At 44.7% G+C, this 15,720-nt stretch overlaps 1 protein-coding gene across 1 annotated transcript in view; it reads left to right on the top strand.

Annotated features, from left to right (window-relative positions):
• CALN1 (calneuron 1) overlaps window positions 1-15,720 on the top strand; it is a gene marked incomplete at both ends in the record, with an annotated part of 419,834 nt that overhangs the window by 237,798 nt on the left and 166,316 nt on the right. The window contains one exon of the mRNA XM_080940491.1: window positions 4,452-4,564. Within this exon, the coding sequence (XP_080796617.1) occupies window positions 4,452-4,564 (113 nt within the window). The remainder of the gene's footprint in view (window positions 1-4,451; window positions 4,565-15,720) is intronic.

The raw sequence follows: 15,720 nt of genomic DNA, 5'->3' as shown, positions 1-15,720 counted from the left end.
TCTTGTTCTTGTTCGATTAATTTTTAATGGTGACATCAAGCCCTACATTTCTACTAGCTGTCTTAGATAAGGCTTCTCCCTACCCCCTGCCCTGACCTGCATGATCAAAGGCCTGAATTTATTTATTCATCAACTGAGTTTTTTAAAGAAATCAAAACTTTCACAAAAGCTCATCACAGGTTAGTCAGGAGGGTGACCGTGAGCTGGGTCTGCAGTTCATGTTTAGGGAATGCAGGGAATCCGGTGTTTGATAATCCTCTTTCTCTTCCATCTTGTTTTTCTTCCCACTTAATCTTCTTCCTTCCTCTCTTTTTCCTTCTTTCTACCCCACACCAGCTCCCTTTTCATGTTTTTTCTCCCTCCTTCTCTTCTTCATTTTCATTTCTCCTCTCCTTCCTCTCTTCCTTTTCAATCTTACTTCCTCCATCCTCCTCCTCTTTCCTTCTCTACCTCAGCTTCCTGTTCTTTCTCCTCCCTTTTCTTCTTCCTTTCCCTTTCTATCTTGATAGATAACTTCCTATTTATACCTAGGAACAAATACACCAGAAATGCACTGGAAGGCATCATTTCTGTGTCTCTGCCAGTATGAAACTGGAGAGTTTTCTATTTTGAAGAACTTGCTAATCTGGAAAGCCAGTGTGAATTCATTGTTTGTACATTCATTCTTAGCATACCAGCGAGGGTGAAATTCCAGCTCCCTTTATCTTGTCAAATGAAGAAAGGAAAATTGATTCCTACTCAGCATTTCATTGACTGTTTCACCTCATTTGGTAGATTAATCTTCCCTTTTCCACCAGATTGCCACACCTCTCTGATCATGCCAGGAGTTTCTTCTATGAGGCAGTGTGTTCCTGGACAGTTTGTACTGAGTTATTGGCATCCCGATGATGACATCTACTTGGCCACTGGGCAAAGGGTTTTGAATAAGTGCTCCTTGGAAGCACAGACACTCTGAACATAGATTCATTTCTGGGTCTGCATTCTTGCACACTACAGTGTGTATGTTTACTGGCTGGAGCTAAGGTAAAGAGGTGGAAAGCTATTGGTTGTGTTGCCAGTTGAAATGGTTGTAAGGGTTCCTAATGCCATGTTGATGACTTGTTGAGAGTCACTGAATGCCCCGAGGATTCATTTTGGACTGTGTAGTTGACTTGACAAACACCTTTTGGTTAGCACCAACTCTAGCATGAAGACAAAACAAAACCCCCACAAAAATCAATTGATGCTTAACTGAACAATCAATGGACATCGCTTATTCATTCTCCAAGCACATTCTAAATACCTATTCTGTCAATCAGTACATATAGGTGCCGCAAGCCTTCTTGGGGTACTCTTCCTGATGAGACATGAACAAATGTCTATTTACCCCCAAATAGAGCACAGATGACAAACCAAAGAAATGGCTCCACAGTGGTCTACTTTTGTAAACCAGTGAGTTTATTGGGATTGCTTACAGGAGTATGGGTGACTCACAGGCATCTGTATCACCAAAAGTCTGCCCAGCATGGGTGATGACTCAGCAAAGCTTCATCTCAGAGCTCCCTGCACTTGGTTAACAGGTTGGAGACATGCCCTGCCCCACATAGTGGCTATTTATGTAACACTGAAAGGGACATTTTAAATCTTGTGAGTTCTAGGGGCTTTCTATGCCTTTCTATGCCTAGGTTCCAATAACAGAGCAAAGGAATGATTCTACCAAGGCCTGGCTTGTTGAACCAATGAGTTTACAGGAGTTACTAAACAAAAGTACACCAAAAGGATTATATATAGTGTCATAGGTTCCTTGAAGGCAGACAAGTCACTGAAAAACCCACTGGAGAGGGGTCTTGTGAATCTTGTAAGTTTCCTGAACTTTCTGGGACTTATGAGTTTCCTGAGCTTTCTGAGTCTTGTGATCTCCCTCTTCTTTCTAATGGGGAATGTTTCAGTTCTGAGCAAACAGCTACATAAATGCTGACAAGAAAGAAAATGACAGACTTTATGATGAGATAAAGTATAATCAGGAAGCAATAACAATAACAGCATTGTAGCTCTTCTTCTGAGAACAAGGTGGCATTTGCCAGAAAGACGGTGGGTAAAGACATCCCTCAGGGGGCATAGCAGCAGGCACATAAAACCTGAGAGGTGAAAACAACACATTGCTTTTTATGCAATGGTGGGGATAATAAGGCTACGAGAGAAAGAGGCAGGCTTGGAAAATATACTGAGGTGTTTTTCTTAGCTTGAGGTCAAAATATCACTGAAGTTTGTAGAGCAGTGCTGTATTTGCTTTGGGAGTAAGTAATCTCAAACTATATGGAAGATGGTATGGAGGTAGCAGTGTGGTGCCATACTCTCAAATACGAGTATTGATTCTTGGAAGCACTGTTCCACCAAGCTTGTTAGAGAGGGAATCATCTACTGGAGAAATGACAGAGAAAATTTCAGTAAGTATTTAAGGGGTTAAAATTTTTTAGACATAATGACTGTTTATGTGTGGGTGTAAGGATGAAGTTGTGATTTCTGTCAGAAAATTTGAGGTACAGAGGAGCAGCAGATGGGAGATGTGGTCATGCTAAAGAGGAGATGCTGGGTGGGCATTTAGAATACAGTCATGAATTGCTTAATGATGGGGAAGGGCACTGAGAGATATCTCATAAGGAACTTGATCCTGCTGTGACTGTCAAAAAGCATACTTATAAAAGCTTAGATGCTATACAGCTAAGCTAGTGTGCATGTGTGTATGAGTGTGTGTGTGCACGCACACACATGTGTGCATGCACACATGCTTGCACATGTGTATACAGGTCCACACACCCATACACTTTGTATGCATGAATAAAGCAACACAATATTGAATTAGGAATAAGAGGAAATGATATAGTCAAGACCCATGGTAGGGTTGGGAAAGTGCCTTGGTCAATAGAGTTCTTATGTAGCATGTACAAAACCCTGTGTCCATCCCCAGCACTGAATAAACTGAGCATGATGGCACACCCATGCAGTCCTAACACTTGGAAAGTAGAGGTGCAAAGATCAGAAGTAAATGTCATTCTTAGCTCCAATGCAAGTCTGGGGCTGGCCTGAGAAATCAACAACAAAGTCTGACAGATTGCTTTTAATGAGAGGTGCAGAAATGTATAATATTAGATTTACTAATTATTGTCACTTCATTGCGATAGTTTAATTTTCTAAAACAAAGTGGACCTTGGTAGGGAAAGGTTATCATCTCAGTTATTCATGAGGCTAAGACAGAAGGACTGCAAGTTAAAGGCCATCCTAAACTACAAGGTGAGATCAAAGCCAGTCTGGGCAAGTTAGTGAGATCCTGTCTCTAAACCAAAAGTAAACAGAGGGCTGGGAATATTTCTCAATGACAGAACACTTGCATAGAATCCTCAGGTAAGGGGCTGAGGTTGGGGTATGGCTCAGCTGCAGAATGTTTATTTAGTATCCTCCAGTGAGAGGCCAGGATATGGCTCAAAGGTAAGTTATATACTTAGCATATGCCAGTGAGGCACTGGGCACTTGGTTTAGCATAGAATACTGTCTTAGGGTATCTATCACTGTGATAAAACACTATGACCAAAAAAATCTGTGGGGGTTATTTCAGCTTATTTGTCCACATCATAGCTCATCATGAAGGGAAGTGGGGCAAAAACCTGAACCTAGAGGTAGGTACTGAAGCAGAGGTCATGGAGGAATGCTACTTACTGGCTTGTTCCTCATGGCTTGCTCAGCTTGTTTTCTAACACCATCCAGGATCATTCTACTTTCCTAGAAGTAGCTGGCACTGTGCCCACAAATCATTCAAGAAAGTGCCTCACAGACTTGACTAGAGGTGTATCTTCTGTGGACATTTTCTCACTTATTTCCTCTTCCAAAGAAGCTTAATTCAATTGAACAACAGACAGAACAGCACCAGCAGAAGCAGACATGTCTACCCAAGATTCTCCTTTGAAAAGTTGAGGTTATGGCTCAGTGGTAGAGCCCCTGCCTAGAATCCCCCAGTGAGGGACTGGGGGCATGGCTCAGTGGTAGAGCACCTGCCTAGAATCCCCCAGTGAGGGGCTGGGGGCGTGGCTCAGTGGTAGAGCACCTGCCTAGAATCCCCCAGTGAGGGGCTGGGGTCCTGGCTCAGTGGCAGAGAACCTGCCTAGAATCCCCCAGGGAGGGGCTGGGGGCGTGGCTCAGTGGCAGAGAACCTGCCTAGAATCCCCCAGGGAGGGGCTGGGGGCGTGGCTCAGTGGTAGAGCACCTGCCTATGATGCTTGGGCACTTGGGTTTAGTCCCTAGTACTAGGGGGGGGAAATGAACAATGTTAAACAATTCTTAATTACATCATCAGATCTTTTCATTTTATTTAGGTAATGCTAAAGAGAAAAAAGACAGAGTTACTAACTGCATCAGGGGCTGTTGATCATGTTTATGGTAATTTTCACTCATCTCTCTCTCTCTCTTTCAACTTCTAGGAGATGGGCAGGTAGATTTTGATGAATTCATGACGATTCTTGGGCCCAAGCTGGTATCATCAGAAGGTCGGGATGGTTTTCTTGGAAATACGATAGACAGTATCTTCTGGCAGGTAAGTGAGATTTTTCACATAAGATTAAGTCTGGCAGTATCATGTTTTCTGGAATCAACTAACTTTGACTAGGAAGTCTTGGGTGTTTCTTCAGACTGTAATGAACCCTCCTGAACTGAGGTGATGGGTGTTCTTTGAATTGGATATCTCAGTTGAACTGTATGCTATGTTCTGTTAGGGTTTAGAGAATTGAGCTGTCTCCTCACGTCTTTTCTTTGGAACAGAGTTTACATTTGTGGAGGTGAAATTCTTTCACATCTGACTCATGAAGGGCTTTCTCCTGAAGACCTTGAAAAGGGGACATTGGTATTTCTTATCATAGTTCTTACTTTAAGCTAAACTCATAAATTTTCTCAGTGTACGGGCTCCAGAGAAACAATGAAGCAGTTTGTCCTTTTGGGTAAGAGGTTTATTGGGGAAATTATTAACACTATAGGCAAATAGGCATCAGAGAGGTTCTGAAAAGAATTCAGTTCTGTGATACAGAGTAGAAGTCTCTTCTTAGAGCACAGGTTCTTAACTTTCCCAATGCTAACTAGAAAGGCTTTCTAATGACCCTGTAACATTGTTCCTAATGCTGTGGTGACACCCAGACATAAAATTGTTTCCCTTCTACTTTCTGACTGTAATTTTGTAACTGTTTCAAATTGTAATATAAATAGCTGATATTTAGTATATCTAATATGTGACCTCCCAAAGTGGTCATAATCCCATAGGTTAAGAACTTCTGGCTTAGAGTTTTTGGGAGGGGGGGGGGGCTAATGGTCCTAAGCCATGCAGTACTGAGGGTTCTGTAGGACATACTTCCTATCAGATGTATCTGTCCTCTTAGTGACAGGAATTGGTCCCCTTATGTGTGTCTATCATAGGCCATGTGGTTACTGTAGTCCCTGATTACTCAGGGTGCTTACTAAGCTTCTTCTGGGAAAGTGATTCACAGTTCAGAAGCCATCACAGCATGGCAGTTTTGATGATATGAGAGAGAAAAGGGGAGAGAGAAGAAAGGGAGAGAGGACAGAAGAAGAAGAGGTACAGAGAGGAGAAGAGAGACAGAAAGTCTCTCCCTCTCTCTCTCTCTCTCTCTCTCTCTCTCTCTCTCTCTCTCTCTCTCTCCCCACCCCCCTCTCTCTGTGTGTACGTATGTACTCATACAGGTAAGCTTGGTCTCAGTAGCAGAGCTTCCCCACTGGTGCAGTAGATGGTAGCTTGTGTTAGATCTTGATAGTCCTGCACTTTATCTGACATGTTTGCTTTGTCTAAGGATCTGTGTCCAATGCTATCAACTTGCAGCCAGTTCTGCCTTGTGAATCCTTGTTGGAGATTACTGATGCCCACATTATAATTATTAGAGTGCCACTAAATCATTTTTATTTTACATCTATTTTAAAGTGTGACTATTATTTTATGGGTATGGAATTAAGGGAATGGGTCATTAATCTTTGTTTTTAAAACAGGAGCCAGATACTTTGTCAATTTCATTTTAGGCATCTAGAACACGGTGGAAGCTGGCCAGAGTAATGCATACCTGTGATCTTGGTACTTTGGAGACTGAAACAGGAGGATTGCTCTGAGTTTGAAGCTGCCCTGGGGTACAAAGGTTGCAGGGTGAGACCCAATCTCATAAAAGCAAAAATGAAACCAACATAGTAGCAAATAGAAACAAATAAAAGCCAGGAAAAAATAAATTAAACCATTGCAAACACCATCAAAACATAGTATTCCCTTGATTTTTTTATTGAATATTTTTATATTGATATTTCAAATGTTATCTCCTTTCTCAGTTTCCCTTCCAGAAACTCCCTATGCCATGCCCCCTCCCCCTGCTTCTATGAGGGTTCTCCCCCACCCACCTACTCACACTCTCCTGCCTCCCTGCCCTGACATCCCCCTATACTTGGGCATCAAGCCTTGGCAGGACCAAAGGCTTCTCCTCCCATTGATGTCCAATAAGACCATCCTCTGCTACATAGTCAGCAGGAGCCATTGGTCCGTCAATGTGTATCCTTTGGATGGTGGTTTAGTCCCTGGGAACTCTGGTTGGTTGATATTGTTGTTCTTATGGGGTTGAAAACCCCTTCAGCTCCTTCAGTCCTTTCTCTAACTCCTCCACTGGGGACCCTGTTCTCAGTCCAGTGGTTGGCTGTGAGCATCTGCTTCTGTATTTGTCAGGCTCTAGCAGAGCCTCTCAGGAGACAGCTATATCAGGCTCCTGTCAGCATGCAGTTCTTGGCAACTGCAGTATTGTCTGGGTTTGGTGGCTATATATGGGATAGATCCCCAAGTGGGACAGTCTTTGGATGGCCTTTCCTTCAGTCTCTGCTCTAAACCTTGATTTCTTAGAACATATATATATATATATATATATAGTAAATACACTTTCCTAAGATAGATAAGCATGTGATTACCTTTTCCTCATCTTGAATCTTACTCAGGTGCTCACCTAGCCGATAACCAATGAGCCTATAAATACTTTTCATTTGGCTATGACAAAAATAGATGACAGAGACGATTTAGAGAAAGACTGATTTTGGCTCACGGTTTCAGAGGATTCAAGTGGCCACGTTCACATCGTGGCAATGGGACTTACCATGTCCCATCACGGCAATGGGAGAATGTGACACAGGAGAGATGGTCATTCATTTTACAGTGGACATGGGAAGAAGAAAGAAAACCAGGAAGGAGTCAGGCATCATATCCCATAAGGATCTTACTCTGATGACTTGTCTTCTCAAGAGCCCATAATGTCCCAAAATAGAGCCATCAGAGAATTTAAACTATAATCCTGTAGGAGTCATTTTGGATTCAAACAACAGTGCCATTTTTCACCCTGTCCAGGTTGAGCCTCAAGGGGCAAGTTGTCCCCACTGTCTGCACTTTACGTACAATTCCCATTAGTCCTTTCTGTCCTGTGCTCCACCTTTGTTGTCCACCCTAGCCTAGGAAGATACTTCAGGGCACCAAGCCAACTGAGAGGAAGGAAGTATCGGTATTATATCCTAGTCTTACATAGTAGCCCTGGTTCTCCAGATTCCTTACCGTAAGGCATCTCTATGGCCAGGCAGCGTTTTTCTAACACAGCACTGACCCTCTTTAGCATAGTTCCGTCTATCAGCATGATCACAGACTCTCTCTGGGTTGGTTACACTGTAGGTCTCTCTCTCCCAGAGTGAGAAGACAGAGCACAGCAAAGTGAGCCAGGGGCGGGGAAATTGCATCTGAGGTTGTTTATTTTCAAAAATGTACTTTGTGTGACTGCATGTGCGCGAATATTCACATGTATACACATACGCGCCCTTCTTCAGGAGCCAGCTACCTTTGCTTTTGTAGCAGGGTCTCTTCGCTGGCCTGGAATTCACTGGTCAGCAAGCCTTTGGGCTCTTCCTATTTCAGGTTTTCCCAGTTGCTTAGATTACAAATTTAGGCTTTATTGTTGTTGTTGTTTTGGTTGGTTGGTTTAGGTTTTGTGTGTGTATGGGGAGGAGGTCCTGGGTATCAAATTCAGGAAACCCCTGCTTGTAAGGTGAGCACTTTACCAATTGACCCATCTCCCCATCCCTCATTCCCCCATCTCCCATTCCCCCATCCCCATCCCCCATTCCCCATCCCCTATCCTCATCCCCCACCCCCATCCCCATCCCTACCCCATCCCCCATTCCCATCCCCATCCCCATCCCTACCCCATCCCTACCCCATCCCCCATTCCCATCCCCATCCTCATCCTTACCCCATCCCCCATTCCCATTCCCCATTCCCATTCCCATCCTCATTCTCATCCCTACCCCATCCCCCAACCCCATCCCCATCTTGTAATACTTAAATGAACTCTGGAATACAGCTTCTTCCCTCTCCTGCAATTACTCCCCCCTCCCACCCAGCACAGAACAGCTACAAGCAAACAAGCAGAGGAGCATCCCTCGTACCCAGTTGCCATACTCTGCCTCCGCTCTACTGCCTGCTCAGTGAGAGGCAGCTTGAGAGCATGTGTGAAACACCAGCAACAGCCATCCCTGCATGGAGAGACACTCACAGCCTCCATGCTTGGGTGGCTGGGATGGTGGGGGTGGAGAGGGTAGGGGGCTGGGGGCAGGGGGAGAGGTTAAGAGAGGGCCGGAGACATGTGTGCACATGTGCAAGTGACACATGTGCATGGACGTATCCGTTTCCATCAGTGGCAGTGGTTGAAGCTAGCGTAAGAAAGAGGAGCAGAAAGGGGTCTCAAGACTTGGGTATCCCAGGAGGGGATGCTAGCAGCAGGAGATTCCATGCTAAGAGACAGGCGGGGTTTTCTCAGAGCCTGGTGTCCAGTTCTCACTGAAGCAGAGGTCCTCAGATTCAGCCTGTGCTCCTCACGGCATCATAACACAGAGTGGACAAGGACAACAATGGAGTAGCCCTGCAGGTCTCCTGGTTTCAGTAAGTCATGAATTAGAGAGCTCAGCTGGATGCTCTGGCTCTGGATCTCTAGGGATTGCTGTCAAGAGGCCTGCTGTGATCACAAGAAGGGCTCGGCTGAGGTTCCTGGATGTACTTTAGGCTGCCTCACTGCCCTGGCTGGCAACCTGCTCTCAGATCTCCACCATCAGGGCTTTTCTGCAGTACCACTTGAGCATCCTGACTTGATTGACACTGGCCTCTCTCAACATGAAGGGTGAAAGAGTGTGGTGCAGAATGTGTAAGGGCGTTCAGCTTTTCTGTATGTGCGTGTATGCATTCTTGTATGCACACATGTATGGTGGCCAGTTGACAGCCTTAGGCACCATTCACCTCTTTGAAGCAGAGTCTCTCACTGGCTTGGAGCACACCAAGTAGGCTAAAATGGTTGGTCAGTGAGCTACAGGGGTCTACCTGTCTTTGCCTCTCCAGGATTAGAATTACCATGCCTGGCCCCACATTGTCCTTTTAAAGTGTGGGAGAAACCTATCTACCAGTGAAGTCAGGTAGCAGGGGCTATCTGGAGCTATGGTAGAGGTAGCTCTCAGAAAGGGTAGAGATCCTTTAATCAGGCTTCCAGGGTATTTGGATATATGTGTGTGTCTGTGTGTTCCCATGTACATGCAAATATGCATACATATATGTGCACATGTGTGTAGAGGCTAGAAGTCACCTTCAAGTATTGTCCCCCAGGAGCTGGCCACCTTATTTTGTGACAGAGTCTCTCATTGGGGCTTATCAGTTAGGCTAGGCTAACTAGCTAGAATCCCAAGGATCCACCTCTTCCTGTCTACCCCAATACTTGGGTCACAAGCATGCGCCTATTCAGATTATAACGTGACTGTTGGGAATTGAACTCTGGTCCATGCTTGCTAAGCAAGCACTTACTAGCTGAGCCATCTTTCCTGCCTGAGCTTCCACTCCTGATCTGATGTTTGCTATCATAGGCTTAGCTTTTTCTGGACATTGAACTCTTCCTACCTTAGAGGAAACACAATGAACTTCTCTCTACATCATTGACAAGAAGTCTTACTAAGCACTGAGCTGATCTTCCTAATTAAATCTGTTTTCTGATGTTCTTTCCTTACTGGAGTTCTAGCCAACATTGTCAAGGGTAAAATAAAATCAGCTACAATTCTAAACAAACAAACAAACAATTGAACAAAAACAAAAAAACCAACAAAAACCTATCGCTTGGTGCCTGTCCTAAAAGTATGACCTGTAGCACTTATGCAGTGAATTCATATTTTGATATTGGAGATGATGGATTTAACTAGCTGCACCCACAGCTTCCTTCCTGAAAGATATGGCCTGCAAGTTGTGTTCTAGATGGTCTGGTCCAAATGGGGTATTCTATGCCTGTCTGTGAAGCTCACAGAGTCCCTGGCATCCAGTTCAAGAGCCTCTTAGATAGTAATTTATAACTCGAAAACCTTGGTGTATGTGTGGGTTTGTGAACATGTAGAAGCCCAAAGGTAACCTCAGATGTTGTTCTAAGCCAACATTCCCTCCTTCCTTCTTTCTCTGTCTGCTTTTGACACCCCCTCTGTCCCTCTCTCTCTCTCCCTCCCTCTCTTTCTCTATCTCTCTGTCTTTATCTCTGTCTCTCTCTTCATAGTCTCTCATGGCCTTGTAAAATCACCATACAATAGCTGCCCAGGGCTTCCCAGAGATCTATCTCCTGACCTCTGCTTCTCAGGTGCTGGTATTTTACAAGTACCTGCTACTGTGTTTTATAAAATGATAAGGAAAACCAGGGATATGTTTTGTGGAGGCAAGGTATGGTGTAGGGGAAGAGGGTGCCTCTGCTGTTCCATGTTGAAGCATCCCTTCCCTCTGAGAGTTGAGAGGGTAGTAGAGGCAGAGAAAGGTGGGGGGGGAGGGAGAGAGAGAGAGAGGGAAAGAGGGAGAGAAGGAGAGAGGGAGAATAGAGGAGTAGAGGCTGGCCATGAATACATGGAGAAAGAAGGGGGGGATAGGACGAAAGAGGGTAAGGAGAAGCAGGAGCAAAAGCAAGACAGCAAGAAAGAGAGGAGGGGTCAAGCAGCTCCTTTTATAGTGAGTCAGGCACACCTGGCTATTGCCAGGTAACTGTGGGGCGGAGCCTAGACAAAATGCTAACATCTATCACACCTGAATTTTCATAAGGGTTCTGGGGGTGGAACACATGTCCTCATGCTTGTATGACAAGTATTTTACCAGCCAATCTATTTCTCCACCCAGAACTTCTCTTTTTTTTCTGAGACAGGTTCTTACTATGTATCCCAAGCTGGCCTCAAACCCTGATCTTCCTACCTCAGCCTCGAGTGCCTGAATTACAGGCACCCACCACGGGGCTCGGCTGATGACTTTGGAAACGTCATTGTATTCTTCACCTTCCATGTATCAAGTTCCTGTAAACTTGACATGATTGTAGTGTGAAGTTGGCCTTGGGACTTGATGTGTTGTAATGATGGAGAGGTAGAAAGGAAAGGGTTTGGATGCAGGACTGGAGGATGGCCTTCCTGCTCAACATTCCTGGGGATACATGAGCAGTGACTATTGAAAGGGAACCAATAACAGATGAAAGTCAAACTTAGCAGGCTGGTGAGTTTACTGGAGTTATTTATAGGAATGTGGATAAAGAGCTACTTATAGGAGCATGGACAACTCAAAGGCCACCATGTGTCACTGGAAAACTCACTCTAGCATGGGTACAACTCAAAAACATCTGCATCCTTGGAGCTCTCTTCAGAACTTAGAGGTAGATCAACTGAGTAGAGAAGCTCCCCTCCCCAGCAACTGTTACTGATTATATATAAAACCCTGGGGAGGGAGGGCTTGTGAATCTTGTAAACCTTAACAACTTTCTGAGCCTTGTATGTTTTCTTTCCCTCCTGCCTGTTAAGAAATGTCCGTCCATGGTGGGAATTGCTATAAAACAATACTATTGGCTGATTGCAAGAACTGAGAAGTGTGGTCCCCAGCTTCTTTCTTGTACTACACACTAGGAGCCCATCTGTATTCCAGAATGTCTCCCTTAGGTTGGGGAGAGAGGGCCAGTTACTGTTTGATATCTACATGAGCTCATTCATTTATTCCAGCAACCATTCAACAATTTCTCCTTGACCTCAGGAACTGTTTTGGGCCTTTCTACAAGTCTGTAGACTGCAAACAATCACAAGGTTAATAATGAGGATCTCAGCAGATTCAGCATCACAGTTGACCCCAGTCAGCCTTGTTACGTCTCTTCTTTCTGAAGAAAAGGCGACAGGGCTTCTACACTTAAACTATTGAAAAGGGGGCCTGGAAATGTGGTTCTATTAGAGATCTGACTTAAGATGCATACATCTTGGGCTCCATCCTGAGTACCATATCAAGACCCAGGTGCACTGGTGCATGCTTGTAGTCCCTACACGAGGCAGGAAATGGCCAGAGCTAATGTCCCCTCAAGGACATAACCCTCCAGGGACCTAATTCTTCCAGCTGGATCCCACCTCCCAAAGTTTCTAGCACCTCCTAAACTAGCACAACCAACAGGTTACTGAGCATCCAACATATGATGGGACGGGGATTCACATTCAATTCTTAAGACAATGACCATGTCTAGTTTGCCATACAGATAGATCTGTGCAATATCCAAGACCAAGTCAATCGTAGCGTAAAAGGGTACAAGCTGGAGGCTGGGGAAATGACTCAGTAAGGTGTTTGCTACATCATCATGAGATATGATCCCCAGAATCTATGTTTTTAAAAAAATCTTGTCCTGGTGGTGGGTTAGTCACCCGAGGCTTAGAAACAGAGATGGATCCTTGGGGTCTTACTGGTATGCCAGCATAGCCTACTTGGTGAGTTCTCAATAAGTGGAAGACTCTGTGTGAGAAAGCATCTGATTGACAGTTGAGAATGACCTCTGACCCCTCCCATACAAACCACTGTCCCTAGATAATGGGCTCAAACCAGACCTGGTTACCAAGCTGATTTGTTTAGTCCCCGAATACCTAACTACAGGACTGCTCAGCACCCCTATCAACTATGGATTCTTCCCTTCCTGTGGGAGAATCATACAATATCTGCAGCTGCTCCCTAGGAATATTTCTAGATTTGGCTTCTATCTCTCCATCCCAATCATTGCTACGTCTGACTTTTCCTCTCCCTCCTCTAGCTTCTCATTTCTGCTTAAGTCCTAGACTCGTGGTCATCATTGTAATCTAAATTCACTGGGCCAGAGAGGTGTCTTCATGGTTAAGAGGGTGTACTGCTCTAGTAAAGAACCTTCAGTTTGGTTTCTAGTCTCCATGTTGGATGGCTCACAACTGTCTGCCACTCTGGTTGCAGGGGAACCAATTGCCTTGATTCTGTGTGCTCATATGTGCATATACTCCCCAACACACACACACACACACACACACACAAATAAACCAGTTTTTAAAGCCCAACAACACCAGCAACAATAACAACAACAACAACAACAACAGCTAATCTTTCCCAGATACTGGCCTGCCTGAAATGTTAGACATGCTGTTTCTGTAGCCATGGTTGGCAGGTGGGAACATGGCTTAAGACTCTTGACTCGTGGGCAGATGAGTTTCTCCATGCCCCATGTTCACGACATGTAAGAAAAATTGACTGTAGTTATCTTGCAATGGGAAATCTGCTATGCCTTTAAGGAATGGGGATGGGCTAAGAAGTTGACAGTGACATTCTGTGTGGTAGGAGGGTGGAGGTGTTGTCTAAAATTTCAACAGTGGGCATATGTTACTTCCATAATTGAGAGGAAAAGCTAAAGTAAAGAAAAAGCAGACTCCAGCTAGCCAAGCATCTATTAATAGTTATGATTTTCTTTTTTTATGTTTAAGACTAGAGGTTACCTGTGTGAGGCTGGCTGCTGAGGAAGTTTTAGGGAAGATGGTTTGGTGAAATGAAGTGTGCTCATTTCTGTGAAGGATTTGGTGCATGGGACTAAGGCTTGGAAAATAGAACATTTCATTCTTGAGATCTTTCTTCTTTCCTTCTTGTTACTCTCTTTTCTCCCTCCTTTCTTCTCACTCTTGCCCTTTCTCTTTTTCTTCTCCATTTTCTTTCTCTGTCCTCCTTACCTCCCTTCTCTCCCTCCCTCCCCCTCTCTCTCCTCCATCTTCTCTGCTTGTCACTCTATAATTTATCTCTCTGTTTCTCTGTCTATCACTGTCTGCCTTCCTCTCTCTGTCTCTTTTTCTCTGTTTCTCTTTGTGTGTCTCTCTGTCTCTCTCTGTTTTTCTGTGTCTCTCTCCTCCTTCCTCTTTCCATTTCTCTGTTTCTCTGTCTCTCTCAATCAGTGTCTGTCTCTGTCTTCCTCTGTCTCTTTTTCTCTATGTCTCTTTCTCTGTCTCTTTACCTATCTCTTTCTCTCTGTCTCTCTCCTCCTTCCTCTCTCCATTTCTCTTTCTGTCTCCATCACTTCCCCCTCTCTGTCTCTTTCTGTTTCTCTGTCTCTGCCTGTCTACTTCTCTCTCTGTGTGTGTCTCTCTCTGTGTGTGGGGGTGGGGGGTAGGAATTGAATCCAGGGTCTTACACATGCTCAGTGAACACTCCACCACTGAGCCACAGCTCCACCTCCGTTTGCGTCAGGGTCGACACTAAGTTGCCACAGCTGGCCCTGAACTCCCCATTTCTCAGACTGGATTCAAACTTGGGACACCATGTCTTCAAAGGCTCCGAGTGAGTAGCTGGGATGACAGGAGTTCCCACTTTCCATCATGGCCTCGATTTTTATTTGAATCAGCTGAGCTTTTCCTAGCACATCTTCCACTTGTCACATCTGGCACCAGCTGGATGTTTCTGCTCTAATATTGTGTCAACTTGCCACTCTCCCAGAGTGCCAGATTCTCACCGCAGCTCTTCCCTTTTTCCTCTGATAGAGCCCGAGAATCCCTCAGCAGCCATGTCTGTCACTGCGTCTGTCAGACTGACAGCAAGCTCCTGAATGCCCAGAGTAATTTTCCTAGGTGTGAAATATGGAAACGGGAGGCAGCTGAGCCAACATGGCTGGTCAAAGACCAACAGCAGTAGCTCATAACTTCACTTGGGACTTGCTAGAAGGAAATCTCTTGATTCCACACCCCAGGATGTCTGCATCAGAAACCCTGGGGGTCTGGTGTCGGGAGTGCCCCTCATGATCAAAAGAGAAAGGCTCTAAGCAACCTTCAGGATGAAAGAGCCAACCTTATTTATGGATGTGTTGCTGATCTTGGTTTCCGTTTAGCTTGGCAATTTGAGTAACTCCTTATTTATCGAGTTCTTCAGTATAACTATCAGGGCTTCTTAAGGATTTCCACTTGTTAACCCTTCTTAACTGAGAGGTTTTTTTTCATTTATTCAATGAAGTATATATACATATGCATACACATGGTGGATAATATGGCATATATGTGTGTGTATGTATGTATGTACATGTACATGATAAGGTGTGCATGTGGAGGTAGAAGGACAACTGCCAGGCATTGTTTCCTTCCACCGTGTGGGTCGCAGGGACTTTGGTGTGGGTCATCATCACTTGAGATATTTTAATGCATAGGTGGATAAAATAGATCTACAAGCATTTGTTCATAAAACATCCTAAAGAAATGTATTACAGGGCTTGAGAGAGCGTTTGGCAGTGAGAACTCATATGGACTCCTGCAGAACAATTTGGTTCTTGGAACAGCTCACAACCTCTTGACTCTTCAGCTCGGAATGAAGCCTCTTCCGGCCTCTGTAGGCACTTA

This window comes from Micromys minutus, assembly GCF_963924665.1.
Source record: "Micromys minutus genome assembly, chromosome: 29".
NCBI lineage: Eukaryota > Metazoa > Chordata > Mammalia > Rodentia > Muridae > Micromys > Micromys minutus.
Note: the sequence above shows the minus strand (reverse complement) of the source record. Positions and strands in the feature narration are given on the sequence as shown.